The sequence below is a fragment of the Eschrichtius robustus genome, chromosome 12 (assembly GCF_028021215.1).
Source record: "Eschrichtius robustus isolate mEscRob2 chromosome 12, mEscRob2.pri, whole genome shotgun sequence".
Lineage (NCBI taxonomy): Eukaryota > Metazoa > Chordata > Mammalia > Artiodactyla > Eschrichtiidae > Eschrichtius > Eschrichtius robustus.
The window spans coordinates 203,371-223,462 of NC_090835.1; the positions used below are offsets into that span (position 1 = coordinate 203,371).

Sequence of the window (20,092 nt, forward strand, 5' to 3'; positions counted from 1 at the left end):
CCCTGCACCGCGTCTGGGGGGGGCACCTGTTGAGCAGAGTGCTGAGGCCCCGCCCCTGCCCCCGGCCCCGCCCCGGAGTTTCTGCTCAGAGGGATGGGAGGGACTTGGGAGTCGCATTTCTAACAAGTTCCTGGAGTTTCTGCTCAGAGGGATGGGAGGGGCCTGGGAGTCACATTTCTAACAAGTTCCCGAGGGCACCTCAGCAGCGCAGCAGGAAGCAGGGCCCTCAGCTCGATGAACAGACCTTCAGGCCCCTCCCGGGTCCTTCTCAGGCCTGATGGATTCAGAACGTGGGGCCGGACGAGGAAGGGGGCCTCGCGGGGCTGCCAGGCCCCAGGGCTTGGTGCATTAGGAATAGAGAATCTCCCCAGATGGAGAGTGCAGGCTGCCCCCATGCCAGCCAGGCCTCAGCTCCAGATCTGAGCCCACCGCAACCCGTAGCACAGCCTGAGTCCTGCCCGTAGCCGCTCGGGGACCCCTGACAGCAGCTCTGAGCCTGGCTGGGGCTGCTTCTTGACCTGACCTCAGATGTCCAGCAGATGTCCCTGGTCACAGTGGGGACAACTTTTGCAAGCGTGGTCCGGTCTGCTCACGTTAACCCACGTCCCTGAACCCAGGGCACAGAGGCAGAGGGACCGATACTGTGTCAGGTCAGCCAGGGCCACACATCAGCCAGGTGTGTACCAGAGAACCGAGGGCTGGGAAGTGCTGGACAGGGGCTGAGGGGCAGGCAGAGGGGAGCTCGGAGGAAGCGGCTGGTGACGGCAGGGGCAGCGCCACCTCCGAGGGGCAGTGGGGCAGGCAGAGGCAGGAAGCTGCATTCTAGAACTTGGGGGCTTGCGGACTGCGCATCAGACCCGCGGGGAGGGCGCCCTGCTCCGGGCAGCTAAAGAGGCCAGGGGTCAGGCAGGCGTCTGGGAGAGGGAGGCAGTCAGCAGAGGTCAGTCCTGGCGCAGCAGCTCCTGAGACCTGGGCCCCGGCCGGCGCCGTCCCCTCTGGGCTGCCCAGGGCAGCCCGGCTGGGCAGCAGGGGAAGGTGGGGGGACAGGCTTGGGGAGGAGGTGCGGGAGCCACCCCGCGGGGCAGGCAGAGGTGCCGAGCTGGAGTGGGTGCGGCAGTGGGGAGCGGTTTCTCACCCGCTGTCCCGCAGGCCTGAAGGCCGACGAGGATGGAGTGCCAGTGTTCAAGTTCCCCCGCTGGCGGGCAAGGGGACAGGCTCTGCCCAACGTGGTGGCGGCGTACCAGGCCCTGGGAGCCGAGCTCAACGTGCTGCCCTTCTGCAGCCAGCTCATCCCCACGGAGATCATCAGCGCCCCCCGCCACGGCTCCATCATCTACCACCCGAGTCTGCTCCCCCGGCACCGGGGGGCCTCGGCCATCAACTGGTGAGCCAGGGCCCAGACACCCCACCTGCCTGAATCCTCCCCGTCCCTCAGCCCGGAGCTCTTCTCTGCGGCTGAGGAGCAGGTGTCACGCGGTGCCTGTGCGTGCTGCCAGACGGCGTCCACGCGGTGGATCGCAGCACGATCCCTGAGCAAGAACTGGGGTCAGGCAGCGCCGTGCACCCTGCATTCCCACAGTGAACCGCGAAGTGTTCCCGTCCTGCAGCGGGGTTGCCGGGGCAGAGTGGGCTGGGGGGCTCCCTGAGGCCTGCTCTAACCCCCACCGGCCACCGGTGCTCTCAGCAGCCCCCCACTTGGAAAGAGATAGAGATGGAGGAAAGAATCACCTGAACAAGGTAGTCTGAGACGAGAGGTGATGTATGTATCTGGAGGGTGGAGCTGTTCAGAGGAGCAGTCAGGAAGGGGAGGCATCTGCGCTGGAGAAGAGAGCGGGTTTGTAGTCAGACTGGTCTGATTAGGATTCAGGCTCCCTGACCTCCAGTCACGTCTCCTCACTTCTCTGGGCCTTAGTCTCCTTATCTGTAAAAGGGGCATGCGATGCTGTTACACCAGTGGGGAGGATAAAGTTACACGGGGCGTTAAGGCTTTTAGCACAATACCTGGCACACAGTGGGCATCAGTAAACACCATTTTCCTTCTTCGGGCCTCCCCTGGGGAGATGGGGGTGTGCTGCAGGGCGGCGACGGTCACAGGGGCAGCCCCCAGGGCCTCCTTCTCCGTGGTCCTTCCTTCCGGACTCAGGTTCCACTCCTCTGCTCCCTAGGACCCTCATCCATGGAGACAAGAAGGGGGGGTTTACCATCTTTTGGGCAGACGATGGTCTGGACACCGGGGACCTTCTGCTCCAGAAGGAGTGTGAGATCTTCCCGGACGACACTGTGAGCACGCTGTACAGCCGCTTCCTCTTCCCCGAAGGCATCAAAGGGATGGTAAGGCTGCCCCCAGGGCCTCCCCTGCTGGCACCCCCACCCTACCCTGCCCAGCTCCAGCCTGCTGCCCTGAGCTGGCCAGGATTCTGGAGGGGGAGGACTCTCACTTCAGGGTTTCAGAGGCAGGATTAGGACATGTAATATTGTATAAGGCAGGACTCTTGCTTACAACTGTCGGAACAACTCAACAAGCTTTAGCCAAAAAGGGACATTTTTGGCTCATTTAAGATAGAAGACTCCAGGCAGGATGCCATCAAGCCTGGCTGAATCCAGAGGCTTAAGGCCTGTCACGGGATTCTATCTTTCTGTTTCTTCACCCTGATTCTACTTTCCTCCGTTTGATTCGCTTCATCCTCAGGTTGCCCTTAAATGGGAGGAAAAGTAGTCACTGGTGGCTCAAGTTTTACACCTCTTGATTCCAGGGGAAGAGAAACCCTCTTTCCCCTAGAATTTATGAACAAAAAATCAGAGGAGACTCTGATTGGCCAATTTAGGTCATGTGATGACCCCGAGCCAATCACTGGCCGGCATGGGGGAGCGCTCTGATTGGCAGCCTCTGTCACATGTTCCGGTCTTGGGGGCTTCTGGCCAAGGCTGGCCCAGGTGTGGTCACTGCACTGAATTCCTGCAGGAGGAGGAGGGCCGACCCAAAAGGCTGATGTCAGAGCTGGTTGTGCAGGCTCCGTAGAGGTGGTGTGTCCAGTGGGGGAGGCCAGCCAGGACAGGAGTCCGATGGGGACGTCTCCATAGCACAGCAGTGGCTGTGCCCCCAGCCCTGGGCCCCATTATGCGGCCTTGGATCCACCTGATCACAGGAGTGAGCAGGGAGACCTGCTGGGGGTTTGGCGTGAGAGGCAGGAAGGGGTCATCTTGCTCATCCTGCAGAAAACAACCAAGAGCATCCTTCAGGGTGGCGTCCAGCGGGCAGCCGCTAGCCACGGGTGGTTATTAAGTCAATTTAAATGACTTGTAGTTAAAGATCGAGGTCATCAGGCTCACTGGCTACATTTCAGGTCCCCAGAAACCACACGGGGCTGACGTGGAACACGTCCATTACCAGGGAAGTTCCCCCTGGGCAGTCCTGCCTTAGACACTTCTGAGCTCTCCCGGCTTCTCAGCCTCGGGTCTCCGGGGGCTCCCACCACCACCTTCCCTCCCTCCGGGCCCAGCGCCTCGGCTCTCCTCCCCTACAACCCTGACTTCTTCTCCGCAACCTTCTTCTTTCCTGGAGCAGAGAAACTTCTTCTTGCTTAACTTATTAGGGACCTCCAAACCCATCACGCGGTCCAGGAGCCATTCTCCCTAAGAGACAGGGAAGGTTTTAGACAAAAACGTGGACATTGGTGTGTGTTACACCCGTAGAGGGCTTTAGCTTACATGATCTTCTAGGGCCTTGTGTGGGAGAGAGGATGGGGTCTTGCACTCATTGCTCAGACTGGAAGTAGATTCGAACTAATTTTACCTGTCCCTACAGCACCCATTCCGTGGGTGCCCGTCACGTGCCTGCGTGGTGCCAGGTGGGTCTCTTCAGTGAGTGGCCTGGTCCAGACTCAGTGTGAACCCAGGGTCTGGGAGTTGGGGGGCCCTAACAACGTTGGGGACACCAACCAACCCGTGTCTCCCCAGGTTCAGGCCGTGAAGCTGATCGCTGAGGGCAGAGCCCCCAGGCTCCCTCAGCCTGAGGACGGCGCCACCTACGAGGGGATTCAGAAGAAGGAAACAGCCCAGGTGAGTGCCAGGGCCCTGCCCACCCAAAGCCTGCCTGTGCCCGGGCTGGGGAAAACGGGAGGCCAGGACGTACCTGTTTAAGGCCAGAAGAAAGAGCAGCCCCAGTGCAGGAAGCATGAGCTAGGCTCGAGTGGCACCTGAACAGGCAGGGAACAGGGTCTGTTTGGGTTCTTCCCGGTTCCTCCTCAGGAAGAGGTAGGCGGGGCGCTCAGGGAGAAGAGCTGGTGGGTGGGGAGGGTGTAAGAATCAGCCGTGGTGCTGGCTCCTCATCTCTGAGATGAGACACCAGAGGGAATTCAGTTCCTCGGGGCTGTCACAGGTCGGGAGCCTAGGTGGGCCCATGGGCTGTAGCTGTGCTCAGGGCTCGCGGGGCGCTCTGTCGGGATCTGTGGGAGCCCTGTAAGTGAGGAGAAGCCGCCGGGGGGGAGGGATGGGGTGGGACAGGCCTGCACTTTGTGTAGGGCCTTGGCCATCTTGACCACAGAACATTATCTCCCCCGAGCCATCCTGGAGTTCACATCCCGTGAAAGACTGAGGGTCCACGCGCACCCAGAGCCGGGTTGCCAGGGGGAGGCCCAGCCCAGCTCTGGGCCTCGGACTGGAGTCGAGAGGCAGCCAGACTTCCCAGCCCGTGCCCAGGGCTCCACCCAGTGTCAGGGTCATCAGGGCAGGAGGGGAGGCCAGAGGTGTTGCCCAGATGGTCAGGGAGCGGGGAGAGACCGCTGAGCACACACGTCCTGCCCCGCAGATCAACTGGGAGCAGCCCGCAGAGGCCATTCATAACTGGATCCGCGGGAACGACAAGGTGCCGGGAGCCTGGACGGAGGCCTGTGGGCAGGTGTGTCCCTGCGTGGCCGGGACGGGCTGTGCTCCGTGTGCGTCCCCCGGCTGCGTATCTATCAGAATGCGGCTGAGCTAAGCGGTACATAGCCATCGCCCAGACCCCCAGCCCCGGCCAGGTGCCCCGGCCCCCTCGGCCTCTCCCTCGGGACCCGTGGCTGCAGGAGAGGGGTCGGCATGGAGCAAGGCCGCTGGCAGCTCTGGGGTCGAGCTGTGCTGGTTGTTCAACTCTCAGCCCCGGGCTGCCAAAAGTTCCGAAATAGCAGAAGTAAAACCGATGAATCGGCGAAGCACTGCTAAGTAAGTCTATTGTGCACACCCGGAAAAGTCAGTTCCGGAACCGGGAGCCCTCAGACCACACGCGGTCCGTTGGTGAGCTTGTGAACTGAGGAGGCCAGGACTGGTTATATAACAAGAATTTTCTCAAATGGTAGGGATTTGGCTAACGGTTCCCTCCTATCAGTTTTGAGGAACAGTTCAAATTTTGCTTACGATTTCCAGAGACACAAGCAAGACGTGACTGAGGTCAAGTTGGTCTCGACCAACTTGCAAAATGAGCTAAATTGAGCTCTGCTCGTGTGACTGAAGTGGTTTTGTCTGCTCAGGGGCTTTTCAAGGCTGGTCCGCATTTGTGTGTGATTGGAGCGGCTCTCAGAGACCCCAGGCCCAGCCCTGACTTGCCTTTGCCCCCAGGGGTGGGGCCCTTTGGCCGAGCCCCGTCGAGGGCAGCCCTGTCCTCCGGGAAGCCCCCGGCCGTCCCAACCCCTGCTCACAGGCTGGCTGCCAGACCCTCCGGGGTGTCTGCTGCCTGCGCCGCCACCAGACCCTTTGCACAGTAGCCAGGGCTTCGTGGTGTCCCCAGGCAGCACCCTCACCCGGTGATGCTGCCGCAGACCCCCTGCCGCCCTCTGTCCCCCCGGGTCGGAGGTCACGGGCCAATGTGCGGTGACGCAGGGCCCCTCCGAGGCCTCAGTGCCTTCTCCAGGTCTCGTCTGTGCCCCTGTTTGTGCCCTGACCCTCGCCCCCACCCCGTGATTCCCAGCCCCCCCCCCCCCCCCCCCCCCGCCCTCAGCCCCTCCTGGTCCGCCACAGTGGGCCTCTCTCAACCAGCACCTGCTGGTTTTCCTGTCCTCAACAGAAGCTGACGTTTTTCGGCTCGACGCTGAGCACTGAAGGCCTGGTGCCCGAGGGAGAAACTTTGCCCATCCCCGGAGCCCGTCGGCCCGGGGTGGTCACCGAGGCGGGACTGATCCTCTTCGGGAATGACGACCGAATGGTAACGTTGCTGCTGTGGGTCCCCTGTCCGTACTGTAGGCTCAGGGCCACACACGCCTGTCCGGGGGCTCGGGCCCCACAGGGAGACTCCAGGCTTTTCTGGAGAAAACAGGGGAAAAGGAGACCACAGGCTCCAGGAGGGAAGACCCTGGACTGCTGGGTCGGCCTACTTCTTCCCTGTCCCGGGAAGGCTGGCCCTGGGCTCTTCCTGCCCAGGTGCCCCCACCCAAGTTGGGGTGCCCTGGGTGGGTGTCGGAGCTGGGGAGCCCGGGACTGGAGTCCGGGCGCCCAAGGCACGGTCATTGGACCTCTGTACCTCAGTTTCCTTCTCTTTGAACAAGGAAGCCACGCCGGGCACATAACATGCTCTGACTCGCCTTAGAGGAGTGCAGCTCAGAGTGACAGCTACGATGTATGCGACCAAATATTTATAGCATGCCTGCGTGCCAGGCACTGTTCTAAAACAATTGGCTGATTTAATTCAGGTTTCCCAACAACCGTATGAGACGTGTATCAGTCCTATACCCACTTTACCGAGTAGAAAGCTGAAGCAAAGAGGTTAAATCACCTGCCCATCTTCACCCAGGCTAGCCTGTGGCAGAGCTGGGAGTCCAGCCCAGCTGGACCTCTCTGGCTCTGAGGCCCACCGCTCAGCCGTGATACTCCGCCTTAGTGCTCACCCCACGCAGCGGTGGGCAGATCTGGGCCTTAAGGTACCAGGGGCGGAGAAGGAGGAGGACAGGCAGGGGTCTTCGAGCACTTCTGGGAATGTCAGCAAACACTGTGGATGTTGAACGCCTGGTAGCGGTGGCACGTACAGGCCAGGTGGGTGTGGAGTAGCTTTGCTCGGACCGGCGTGAGCTCACGCTGGGTGCCCACCCTGCCGGCCCGAGGCTGCCTGCGATCGACAGTGATTGGGTGTTTCAGGTATCCGTGGCCGATGCCTTCAGACGCCACGTGTCTGTCCTGGATCACGTTCCCAAAGCAGGTCTGAAACAGAGTGCTAGTGCTTGTGAGTTATCGAGGGAAGCGGCCAGGGCAGAGGAAAACGCTCAGCAAAGATACAGGTCTGGAGCCGTACAGCCTTTCTTCTGCCCCCCCCCGGGCAGGCTCTGCGCTGTGAATTGCTTCTGCCGACTCTGCCCCCGCACCCTCACGTCACTCAGGCCTGGGTTTCCGCCCCCACTGGGGCAGGGTGAGGGGCAGCGAGGCGCAGCCCCTGGGCTTCTCTGCATGACCGTGACCGTGCTTACCCACCAACAGCGGTCAAGGAGAAGGGTGCAGGTGTAGACCTCTAGCGGCGGGCGGAGGAGGGAGGAGGGGTTGCGCTAAGTCCTCCCTGAATCCGTGAGGCCAGCAAAGTGAAGAAGCAGCCTTCGCGGAGACCCTTGGTCGAGCGTCTTTCAGGAACTTCCGGCTGCGGCCTGGCTGGGCTTTAGCTCCAGAAAGCTCCGGAGCATCTTTGGAAGGCAGCAGGGGTGGGCAGTCAGCCGGGAGCCCGGCTCTGGTTCCGTCCGGTGTGAGCAGAAGGTGCCGTTTTCCTAGACCACTGTTACCCGACAGACGCGGTCTCTGCCGTGAGCTCACCTGCTTCTCCGCCCCGAGGGGCACCTGATGACCTCTGCCAGGTTTCTAGGGAGTTTCTGGAAGCTTGGCTCTTGGGTGATTCGTTGTTTTCTCCATTGACTTTCAAGGCAGTGCTTGAATTACTTTAGTCTAACGAGTAGGCATCCGTTTTGTAGCGTAACCCAACCATTACAGGTTTTCGAGCTTGAGAGCGTGGTGGGGCGGATGGCAGGGAAGGAGCTCGGGCGAGTCCCTACGGCAGCAGCCTCCTTGCCCGATCTGGGCTCCCGGGCCTGCCTCCGGGGAGGATGGAGACGAGCGTGTGCCCACCGCTCAGGCAGCCTCGGGTCCTGACAGCCTTCCTTTTGCAGCTGCTGGTGAAGAACATCCAGCTGGAGGATGGCAAGATGATCCCAGCCTCTCAGTTCTTCAGGGGAGCAGACAGCACTGGCCTCGAGCTGACGGAGGAGGACCTGGTCATGGCGGAGGCTGTGCGGGTAAGAGACACCTGCGGGGCTACCGTCTGGTGGGGCAGGTCGTGCACAGCAGGTGCGTTTCGCAAATCGCACCCCCCGGGGTCGGGCTGTGCACACCCTCTAAGGACGTATGTCCTGGCCCCGGGCACAGTGTTGGTCCTGTCCTGTCACGGGGCTTCCTGATTCCCCCCTGCCCTTCCTTCCTGTGCCACTGGGACCTAGGGTTGGCTGCTGGGTCCGACTCCTCTGGGGACACACTGTCAACAGTGGGCAGATAGAATAGCTGAAGGACCCAGCTGTCCTGCCGTAGGGCATGTGCGCCGGAACCTTCCGGAAAGGCTTCCCGAGAGGGAGACCCCCCCCACGTGGTCACCAGCACAGCTGTCACAGTCGGCCGCCCTGGACTCTGGGCCACCCCGCCCGTGTGCCGCTGGACACCACTGCCCTCTAGGAGGCCCGGTGTCGCCCCCACCTGGAGTCCAGGCGTCGGCCACTTCCCAGGACCGGCCCTCCTGCTCTCTGCTCCACCACCCTCTCCCTGGAAGGCGTGGTTTTGAGGGTGTTTAGCTGTGTCGCTCAGAGGGCGCTGGATGGATTTTCAGCTGTTCAGTCATTCGGTCGTGGGTTTGCTTATTTGAGATACACGTCCAGACACGAGGGGCGTGATGGTCGGCAGTGTCTCTGCTGTCATGTGTGTCCCCTCTCACAGGGAAGAGAGCCGGCGAACGACCAGGCAAGGGAATAAAATAATTTCCGACGGGAGACGTGCTCAGAGGGCAGTAATGGCGATGGGAACGAGGTGCCTGGAGGCCGGGGATGCTGCAGAAGGGAGTTCGGGGAAGGCCACCCTGGGTGGGGAGGTGGTTTGTGCTGAGACCCAGGTGGAGAGAGACGGCAGGCACAGCACATGCCGAGGCCCCGAGAGCCGGGGAGCCGCGGAGGGCCAGGCGGCGGCCGCGGGGCGACCGGGTGCTCGTGACCAGTGCGGACGCAGGACCCAGCAAGGGGGGGCGGGGGAGCCTGCCGGTCCGGGGGGCACCGAGCACCTCCTCAGATGGAGGCTGAACTTTCTGAATGTCTATTAAAAAAAAAAAAAAGCGCCTGTTCATTCAAAAAGTATTCTTGGAGCAATTGCTCTGGCCCTGGGCCTGAGCCTGCCCTGGGGTTACGGGGCCAGCTGGACAGACTGCCTTCTGGAGCTTGTGGCCGAGTGGTACCGGGATGGCTGAGGCTGGCGGCGGAAGAGGTAACAGCTTAGTGGCAGCTGTTAGGACCTCAGTGCCGCTGGCCGTGAGCCCAACAGTCATAAGAAAAGCAGATGCTTCTGGAGTGTCCGGGTTGCTCTAAACTGAGTTCCGGCTGTGCAGCAGAAGCCTCACGGGCTCCCGCACCCCGAGCTCTGCCAGCCTCATTCCGGGGATGCTCCCAGGGCTGCCCCCAGCCCCTTGCCCAGATGAGGAGACCGAGGCAGGGGAGGCTGCCCGCATCTGCCGGCTTGTCAGGGGCCGAGCCGGGGTCTGGACGAGGCCACGCGGCCGCTCGGGTTCCACACACCCCAGGAGGGCCGGCGTGCAGCGCCCACACAGCGACAGTGACTGCTGGCCCCAGGCTGAGCGAGCGTTGCAGTCCATGAAGGTTTTGGGCAAGAGGTGATTTAGCAGTTGACCTTGCAGGATGCCCAGGATTGAGTGTGAGCTGGGAGTTCAAGGAAGCATGTCACCAGAGGGTGAGAGCCTGGGTGGAGGCCCGGGGAGAAGGCGCAGTTGTGTGGGGCGGGGATGGCTCGGGACGGCTGCTGATGGTCCCCAGGAGGATGGGGGGGCGGGAGCAAATCCAGGGCAGCCTCCTGAGAGAGGCCAGGGAGGGTCAGCCTAGGGGTCACTGGGGGCTGGTCCTGGTTGGGCCACAGCCTGGAGCCCGGCCTGAGTGTGGGCCTCCAGGCTCCTGCCCTGAAAGGCCCGGCTGGGAGCTGCCCCGCGAGCAGTCGTCCCCTTGTGTCCCGTCGTGACCCTTAGGATGGCCCTCCTGTGCTGCCCACTCGGCTTTCACTGCCCTGTCCACGCTCGTTCACGAGGCCAGGGCCAGGAACCACTGCCCTCCACAGGCCCGGGGCAGAGGGGCACAGAGCCAGCTAGCCTCTCTGTGAGGAGGAGACCCAGGGCTCCTGAGCCCTCTCGGTGACCCCGTTCACTCACAGAACCACCCCCCGCTTTGCTCTCCCTTCCACGTGGCAGCACCCACGCACAGTGTCACGCGGGGACGCCCACCCCGGGCAGCCCTCCAGGTGGGGCTGGCGGGGGGGCGGGTCTCGGGAGCAGCTCTGGCACATCCGCCCTCCGGCCCCCCCCTGGACCAGCGTGGGGACCCCTGCAAAGCTGCGGTCAGGGTGAGGTGGGTGTGCAGACAGCAGCCTGGGCTCCTGCTTCCCCAGGGAGGCTATCACCCCAGTACCATGAGGCACCCGGGAGCGTCAGGGAGCGGAGTGGACGGGACAGCCTGGCGCCGGGCAGTGCGCACGCACCCGGGGCTGTTCCCACCCCCGCCGCTCGCGCCTGGGCCCCGGGAGCTGTGTGCTCACCACTCCTGCTTCCCAGGGTGCCTGGAAACGGATTCTCCCCAGTGTCCTGGAGGTGGAAGACTCCACTGACTTCTTCAAGTCGGGGGCCGCGTCGGTGGACGTCGTCAGGTAAGGCCTGGAGTGGGGGTGGTGTCCCAGGTGTCTCTGGGTCAGGAGTCACCCGAAAATGGAGTGGCAGGAAACCATGCGGGTCAGGGATCCAGAAGGGACGCACATGTGCAGGCCTCGGGCCCACCAGGAGTGGACCAGCGGGAGCTGGGACAGCTGGGCAGGCTTGTCCTCCCCCAGGCTGTGTTGTGGCCCCAGAGCGGCCACTCTGGGACTTGGACGTCTAGCTGGCGGCTCCCGGCTCTGCAAACATGAGACCAGCAAGCAGACAGGTGCGGGCCACTGCCCTGACTGGTCTCAGTGGCCACAAGCCCACCCAGATTCAAGGGCAGGGGCGGGACTGAGACCCACCCCTCATGGGAGGAAGATCAAACAGTGTGCGGCTCTTTTATTTTTTATTTTTTCATTTATTTTATTTACTTCTTAAAAGTACATTTATTTATTTAGTTTTGGCTGCGTTGGGTCTTCGTTGCTGCGCGTGGGCTTTCTCTAGTTGCGGTGAGCGGGGGCTACTCTTCGTTGTGGTGCGTGGGCCTCTCATTGCGGTGGCTTCTCTTGTCGCAGAGCACGGGCTCTAGGCTTGCAGGCTTCAGTAGTTGTGGCACGCGGGCTCAGTAATTGTGGCTCGCGAGCTCTAGAGTGCAGGCTCAGTATTTGTGGCTCACGGGCTTAGTTGCTCCGCGGCATGTGGGATCTTCCTGGACCAGGGCTCAAACCCGTGTCACCTGCATTGGCTGGCAGATTCTTAAGCCCTGCACCACCAGGGAAGACCTGTGTGGCTCTTTTAAAACTGCCACAAGCCCAACACCCCTGTGAAAGCCAGCGTGTGTGGGGAGGGACCAGGCAGTTCGGGCCTGGTACAGGTGGGCACGTTGGGCTGGAGCACGGGCGGTCAGGGAATCATGATTGCAACTCTTTCTATTTCATTTTATTTTTTGAAAAGGATAGTCGTTTATTATTTTTTTAAGTCTTTATTGAATTTGTTACAATATTGCTTCTGTTTTACGTTTCGGTTTTTTGGCTGCGAGGCGTGCGGGATCTTAGCTCCCCAACCCGGGATCCAACCCACGCCCCCCTACATTTTAAGGCAAAGTCTTAACCACTGGACCGCCAGGGGAGTCCCGCAAGTCTTCTTAAATTTTAGGAGTGACTTTACGTGCAGTGGGGTGCACAGATCTTGAGAAAACAGTTTGGTAGCTTTGATTTAACATGTGTAACACACACGTTATAGCACATGTATAATATATATATTATGTGATACGTATCGTATCTCACAAGCTACACCTTGATGAAGACATGGGCCCCAGCCTCACTCCAGGGGATCCCTCCTGCCCCTCCCCAGCCGGCGGCCCCCAGGGATGATCTGTCACCACAGATCAGGTCACCCAGTCTTCAACTTCATGTGAAGTGTCCCTCTTGCCCTTTAACAGTGGTAATAAGTTCTAATTTGTATAAAGAGAAGGATAATTTTGCATCTGTATTCATCAGGGATATTAGCTTGTAGTTTTGTTTCTTTTGATGTCACTATCTGGCTCAGGTATCAGGGTAACGCCGACCTTGTAAAGTGAGTTTGGGAGTGTTTCCTCCCCTTCCGTTTTTTTGGAAGAGTTTGAGAAGGATTGGTATTAATTCTTTTTAAATGTTGGGTGGGATTCACCAGGTTTTCCCTGGTGAATCCCACCCAAAGTCCTGGGCTTTTCTTCGTTGGGAGGTTTTCGATCACCAATTCAGTCTCCTTACTTGTTATTGGTCTGTTCAGATTGTCTGTTTCTTTATGATTCAGTGTCGGTAGGTTGTGTGTTTCTGGGAATTTATCCATTTCTTCTGGGTCATTCAATTTGTTGATGTGTAATTGTTCACAGGAGTCTCTTATGATCCTTTTTATCCGTGTGGTATCCGTTGTATTGTCTCCTCTTTCATCTAATTTTTTTGTTTTAGTCTTCTCTTTTTCCTCAGTCTACCTAAAGATTTGTCTCCTTTTTTTATCTTTTCAAAAAGCCAACTCTTAGTTTTGTTGATGTTTTCTATTGTTTTCTTCCCCCCTGGTTTCTATTTTATTTATTTCCACTCTGATCTTTGTTATTTCCTTTCCTCTGTTACCTTTTGGCTTAGTTTGTTCTTCTTGTTCTGATTCCTTGAGGTGTAAAATTAGGTTGTTTGTTTGAGATTTTTTTTCTTAATACGGACATTGATCACCATACACTTCCCTTTAAGAACTCTTTCTCTGTGTCCTATAAGTTTTGGTATGTTGTGTTTCCTCTTTCATTTGTCTCAAGATAGTTTTTGATTTCCCGTTTGATTTCTTTGGCCCATTGGTCGTTCGGGTGTGTGTTGTTTAGTATCCGCATATTTTTGAATTTAGTTTTCCTCCAGTTTTTGATTGCTAGTTTCTACCATCGTGGATAGAAAAGATGCTTGGTATGATTTCAGTCTTCTTAAATTTGTTAAGACTTACTTTGTGACCTAACCTGTGATCTGTCCTTGAGAAGAATTTGTGCCGTGCTGCTGGGTGGAATATTCTGTGTATGTGTGTTAGGTCCGTTTCATCCACAGAGTTAAGTCCCCTGTTTGCCTATTGATCTTCTGCTTGGATATTCTATGCATTGTTGAAAGTGAGGTATTGAGATCTCATGGATTTTTTGTGATGCTGTTTCTCCCTTCAGTTATCTTACTATTTGTTTCGTACATTTAGGTGGCCTGATGTTGGGTGCGCACGTGCTTCTAATTGTTATATCTTCCTGGTAAATTGACCCTTTAACCATTGTGCAACGTCCTTTATTTCTTGACAGTTTTTGATTTAAAATCTATCTTGTCTAATAAGAGTATGGCTACCCCAGCTCTCTTTTGATTATTATTTGCATGGAATACTTTTACTATCCTTTTACTTTCAGCCTTTTTGCATATTTTCATCTAAAGTGAATCTCTTGTGGTATATGGATGGATGCTGTTTTTATCCAGTCTTACAACCTGTGTTTTTAATAGGAGAGTTCAATCCATTTCCATTTAACCAGATTACTGATAAAGGATTTACTTCTGCTGTCTGTCTGTTTTCTGTATGTCTTTTATGCTTTTTGTTCCTCAGTTTCTCTATCACTGCCTTTTTCTGGTACTATACCACTTTCATTCCCTTTTTTTTTTTTTTTTTTTTTTAGCTATTTCTTAATTACCTTGGAGATTGCAGTTAACATCTTTAACTTACAACAATGTAGTTTGAATAATACCAACTTAATTTCAATAAAATATAAACACTCGTATCCTATATATAGTCACCCCACCCCTTTGTATTGTTATTGTCCTAGATTACATCTTTATACATTGAATACCCATTAATATAGGTGTTAAATTTTTGTTTTATATATTTGCCCATTATGTAATATAGTAAAAGGGGAGAAGTTGCGAACCATACCAAAAGTACAATAATACTGGCTTTCCTATTTACCTACGTAGTTACCTTTGCTAGTGTTCTTTACTTTTCCATATGGCTTTGAGTTACTGTTTACTGTCCTTTCATTTCAGCCTGAAAGACTCCCTTTAGGGCACGTTTACTAGCAATGAACTCCCTCAGCTTTTGTTTATCTGGAGATGTCTTAATTTCTCCTTCATTCTTGAAAGATAGTTTTGATGCATATAGAATTCTTGGTTGACACTTTTTTTTCTTTCAGGACTTTAAATAAGCCATCCCACTGCCTTCTGGCTTTCATGGGTTTTGGGGGGAGAATCAGGTTGTAACCTTATTGAGGATCCTTTGTGTGTGATCAGCTTCTCTCTTGCTGCTTTCCAAATTCCATCCTTGTCTTTGGGTCTCAGCAGGTTGACTGTCACGTGTCTTGGTGTGATTCTCTGAGTTTATCCCGCTTGGAGTTCATTGAGCTTCTTGAATGTGTATATTCATGTGTTTCCTCAGATTTGGGAACTTTGGGGGCATTATTTCTTCAAATATTTTTTCTGTCCTGTTCTATCTCTTCTCTGGACCTGGTATGATGAGTATGATCTGACGATGATGTTCCACTGGTCCCTGAGGCTCATTTTCATTTTCATTTTCATTCTTTTTTATTTATTTATTTATTTACGGCTCTGTTGGGTCTTCGTTTCTGTGCGAGGGCTTCCTCTAGTTGCGGCAAGTGGGGGCCACTCTTCATCGCGGTGCGCGGGCCTCTCACTGTCGCGGCCTCTCTTGTTGCGGAGCGCAGGCTCCAGACGCGCAGGCTCAGTAATTGTGGCTCACGGGCCCGGTTGCTCCGCGGCATGCGGGATCTTCCCAGACCAGGGCTCGAACCCGTGTCCCCTGCATTGGCAGGCAGACTCTCCACCACTGCGCCACCAGGGAAGCCCCATCATTTTCATTCTTATTCATTCTTTTTTCTTTCTACTCCTCATACTGGATAATTTCAAGTTCACGGTCTTTTCTTTTGCTTGTTCAGATGTGCTCTTGAAGCCTCTAGTGAGTGTTTCATTTCAGTTATCGTATCTGTCAGCTTGAGAATTTGTTTGGATTATTATTATAATTTCTATCTCTTTCTTGATATTCTCATTTTTTTCATAGTCATTTTCCTAGTTTCCTTTAAGTCATTGAACACATTTAAGATGGTTGATTTAATGTCTTTGATAATAATCCCTAGGGATGGTTTCTTCCAAACTCTTTTTTCCTGTAAATGGGCCTGTTTTTTTGTACGTTTTGCAATGTTTTGCTCAAACTGGACATTTTGAGTGTAATGCTGTGTCAGTTCTGAGACTCTGATTCTCTCACTCCAGGGAGGTAGTTAAATCTTGCTTGTTGAGCATTGGAGCCATCCATTTGTGACTTTTCCAAACTTTTCTTTGCATGGTGTGTACTCCTTGCTGTGTGTAATCATTGAAGTTTCTCTTCTGTTATCCCTGTGGTCATACACACTATGCAAAGCATGTATGGGATTGGCCAGCCTTTGGGCCAGCCCCTCAGTGATCAAAAGCAGCCTCAGCGCTCGGAACCCACGACCTAGAAGTGTGGAGGACGAGGTCCTCATTGCCCCCCAACCCCCGCCTCCAGGAGGCCACGGCAGGAGTGACCTGCTGCCACTGCCGCCTCCTGCCCCGGGGGTGGAAAGGCTGGAAGTTACTGCCACAGCCCAGCTCTTCACCACGTTCTCCCCTGGAAACTGCAAGTGTCGATGAGACTCGGGAATTCCAAAGCATTTGATTCAGACAATTCCTGCCTGTTCAATAGTTGTTTAGGTGGAGGGATGGATTTTTGGAGCTTCTTGCTCTGCCATTTTGTGTCTATAAATGGGCTTTTATTGCTCTTGGGTAAACACCTAAAAGCGTTGGGAAGTATATGTTTAATTTTTAGGGAACTGCCACAGTGCTTTGCAAAGTGGCTTCCAAAGTACTGTTTTACAATCCCACCAGCAGGGTACGAGGGTTCAGGTGCTCTGCACCCTCACCAGTGGTTGGTATGGTCAGGCTTTTAAGTTAAGATATGCTGGTAAGTACGGAGCCGAATCTCGTTGTGGTTGGTTTGCATTTCCTATTGACGAGTGATGCGGAGCATCTTTTCACATGCTTATTTGCCGTCCATATTTCTTCCTTGGTGAAGCATCTGGTCGATCTTTTGCCTATTTTCACTTGGATTTTTTTCTTAGAATTGATTTTAAGAATTATTTACATATTCTGGAGCCGAGTCTTTTATCAGGTATGTGATTTGGAAATATTTTCTCCCAATCTGTGGCTCGTCTTTTCATTCTCTTCACCACTGTCTTTCAATGATTATTATTAATCTTCTATTAATTATTACCACGTGGATTGTCTCATTTACTCATCAGGCAATAGTAGAGGAGCCATGATTGGGTCCAATTTTACAGGCAAAGAATCTAGGCTCAGAGCAATTGGTCACTTGCCCAAGGTCACAAATTCGTAAGTGGTGGAGCCAGAACTTGAAACCAGAGCCTCTGAATCCACGGACGGGGCTTTTAACCCTAACTCTAGACTGACACCCACGCCTCGGGGGCTGAGATGAGCCACCACCTCTGCCGCTAGAACCAGGCAGGTCTGCCAGGCCTCCTCCAGGCCCTCGCTTTTCCATCTTCCCTCCAGATTGGTTGAGGAAGTGAAGGAGCTGTGTGATGGCCTGGAGTTAGAAAATGAAGACATCTACATGGCAGCCGCCTTCGGGGACTTCATCCAGCTGTTAGTGAGAAAGATGCGAGGGGACAACACGGAGAGCAAGTGCGTCATCGACCACGTGAGTCCCGGGCCCCCCACGCGGGCCCGGCCTGGGTGTCATCGACCACGTGAGTCCCGGGCCCCCCACGCGGGCCCTGCCTGCACACCCCTCAGGCACCCATACCTGTGGATCCACAGTGACACTTGGGAGAAGCCTGGATGTCCAGAAGCTTTAGTGACCCAAGCTTCCCTTGGTAATTCCAAATAGCCTAAAGATGCCAGGCGGTAGGACAAACTCAACAGAGGAAATTGTTGTCTAAGACTCAGTAAGGGGACAAGTTCGGTCCCAAGACAGGAGACAGGGTATTAAGGAGAGACTTTTACAGTGTGCTTCTCTCTCCACCCCCTTTCTCCTTTGGTGGGTTTCCTGGCGTGGCTTCCAGCCCTGCCAACTCATCCTGTACCCCCATGTGACCCTCGCCCCTAGTCCTGGCCCCGCCACCTCCCAGCAATGGCAGTGGCTTCCTGCTGGTGTCAGCCTCTGGCTTGACTCGTGGCTTCTCAGCTCTTCCATCACCTGTGCAACCAGTCACCTGTGTGAAATTCCGTTGGTTGCAACAAAAGAGAGAGAAAGGGATTGGGAATGTTCTCCCAATAAGGAAAACAAATGATCCTCTACATTCAACTTGTATATATGAAGTATGAGGAAGTAACTGCAAATCAACTTTTTAAAGAAACTGTGGAAAAGCCATCCCTGGGGTATCTCAGTAGACTACCAACTCCTATGGGAATTAGCTTTGTGATAGTTTGTCTGGCTGGTGCTTTGGAACAAGGGCTGATGAAGAAAGTACAGGTGACCAGGGCGGACACCAGGCTGGCCTTAGGGTTGTGGACAAATGACTGCGGAAGGAGGGGCGGCATCCCAGAGGCTCCGCGTTCAGCGTGGGATTGCAGGCCCGAGGGGCAGTGAGCGGGGGCCGCATCGTGTCTGGGGGCCGCAAGTGCTGTCTGCCCACTGGCGCTTCCTGTGTGCGGAGGCCACGCAACCAGCCCAAGGTCAGTGGCAGAGCCGGGGCTCCAGCCGGGCAGTCTAGCTGCGGAGTCTGGCCCCCCATCCCTTCTTATCACTCAGCTGCCACCTCTGCCCACACCACAGCTCCCTGGGCAGCAGGGCTGGATCCGACGAGGAGGCCGAGGAGGCTGGGCTCTTGCTTGTGTATTTGGGGTGGGGGGGACAGGGCGAGTGGTCCCTGTGTCTCTGGTGGGGTCGTGCCCATCAAGGATGCCCGTTCGCAAAGAATATACACTGCAGCTCCAGCCTGTGACCCTTCGTCCCCAGGTGGAAAAGACCGTGAACAAGCTGACCCTCCGAATGCCCCACCAGCTCTTCATCGGAGGCGCGTTTGTGGACGCCGAGGGCGCCAAGACCTATGAGACCATCAACCCGACAGACGGAAGTGTGAGTGCAGGCCCAGCACCCCCTTGCCCCGCACAGGCCCCCGATGCCCCCTCTCCCATCTACTCCCCCTCCCCAGTCTGGGGGCCTCTGGGTCCCGGCTAGGGGCCTCTGCTGGGGCGAGAAAACGCTGCAGTCAGCCTCCAGCCCTTCCTACGGGAACGGCGTAGAGGCAGGTGCGGTGGGGAGGGTGGTGGGGACGCGGGAGGACTCTGGAGGGTCTGCAGCAGAGCTAAGCCCTCCCAAAGAGGAAACGGAGGCCATTCCCTCCCCTCCACACCTCAAGAACAACCCCAGCGTCGGGAGGGCCCCCCTCGCATCCCGGGTTTGTCAAGACGCCCTGGCTGTAGCTGTCCTGCTTAGTGCACACGTATGGCACTGTCACTTTCGTGCACGCTCCCACACTCCTTCCTACAGACGCACACCGCAGAAGACAGGGCCTCAGAACGGTCCTCTGAGGGGAGTTTAAGAAAGTGATGGGTAGAGTGTGTGGACCCAGACAGGTGCCCTCAGGTGGGAAAGTCAGGCGCTGCCACCACAACCTCGGGGCCAGTTTTGGGAAGCCCAGGCAGGAGGCTGTGTGGATGCCTGGCGCCGGGGCCGTGGGCAGGGAGGGCACAGCCTACCTGTGGTGACCAGCAAGGAGGTGCTGGCCTCCGCCCTCCCACCCCGTCCAGGTGGCGGGAGGTATGGGGGCCTGTGCTCTCGGGAGGTGGGCACCTCGGGGCATGGGATGCAGGGGGGTCGGGCTGGCCCGCCTGCGACTCTGCCTCACTAAATTTATGGGTCTCTGCTCTCGGTTTGCAAACGCTGAGCTGACCCTCGGCCTTACGGCTGCAGCCTGAGTCCGTCACCCTGTTTGGGGTCAGCGGGAGAGTAGAGGGAAGGCCCTCGGGACGTAGGAACACGGCCCTTTCTGCAGGCCCCATCTCCCCTCGTCGTGCAGACCCTGCCCATGTCCTCCTGTCCGCCGACCTTGGCCTCCGCGGCCGCCCAGGTGGCCAGGCAGGGCTTCAGCGCTCCGCTCCACCACAGGTCATCTGCCAGGTGTCCCTGGCCCAGGTCAGCGACGTGGACCAGGCCGTGGCTGCTGCGAAGGACGCCTTTGAGCACGGGCTGTGGGGGAAGATAAGCGCGCGGGACCGGGGCCGCCTCCTGTACAGGTGGGACCTCGCCCGCACCCGCCTGCCTGTCCCGGGCCTTCCTCTCAGGCCGCGGCTGGCGCTCGCGTCCTCACGGGGGGGGGGGGGGGGGGGGGGGGGCGGGGGCGCGGTCCTGGAAGGGCAGTGTGACCACGGCCTGAGGCCCAGGGGAGGCTTCTCAGGGGAAGTAGCTTGAGAGGCAGGAGGGACTGTCCCAGGCGGGGGCCCGGGGGAGGTGCCCGGCTGGAGGGAACAGTGTGGGCGGAGACGAGGCACCGAGTGAGTGAGGGTGCGCTTCGGAGCGGAGCCGCTGCTGCAGGGTAACAGCTGCTCCTGGGCCGGCCCAGAAGGCACCGCTTGCCTGCCGGGCGGCCTGGGCCGGGGCGGGGCTCCCAGGGGCCGGTGGGCGGGGCGGGCCGGGGCGGGCCGGGCCCTCCCAACCCCGCGCGTCCTG

The 20,092-nt window shown here is 56.9% G+C and overlaps 1 protein-coding gene across 2 annotated transcripts in view; it reads left to right on the forward strand.

Moving 5' to 3' along the window:
* The window catches only part of ALDH1L1 (aldehyde dehydrogenase 1 family member L1), a 97,121-nt gene that overhangs the window by 54,361 nt on the left and 22,668 nt on the right, over positions 1 to 20,092 (forward strand). For both annotated transcript variants that reach the window (XM_068559333.1, XM_068559334.1), the window contains exons 3-12: positions 1,150 to 1,384; positions 2,166 to 2,331; positions 3,958 to 4,059; positions 4,808 to 4,897; positions 6,038 to 6,175; positions 8,112 to 8,237; positions 10,811 to 10,902; positions 16,972 to 17,119; positions 18,380 to 18,499; positions 19,532 to 19,659. In XM_068559333.1, the coding sequence (XP_068415434.1) occupies positions 1,150 to 1,384; positions 2,166 to 2,331; positions 3,958 to 4,059; positions 4,808 to 4,897; positions 6,038 to 6,175; positions 8,112 to 8,237; positions 10,811 to 10,902; positions 16,972 to 17,119; positions 18,380 to 18,499; positions 19,532 to 19,659 (1,345 nt within the window). The remainder of the gene's footprint in view (positions 1 to 1,149; positions 1,385 to 2,165; positions 2,332 to 3,957; positions 4,060 to 4,807; positions 4,898 to 6,037; positions 6,176 to 8,111; positions 8,238 to 10,810; positions 10,903 to 16,971; positions 17,120 to 18,379; positions 18,500 to 19,531; positions 19,660 to 20,092) is intronic.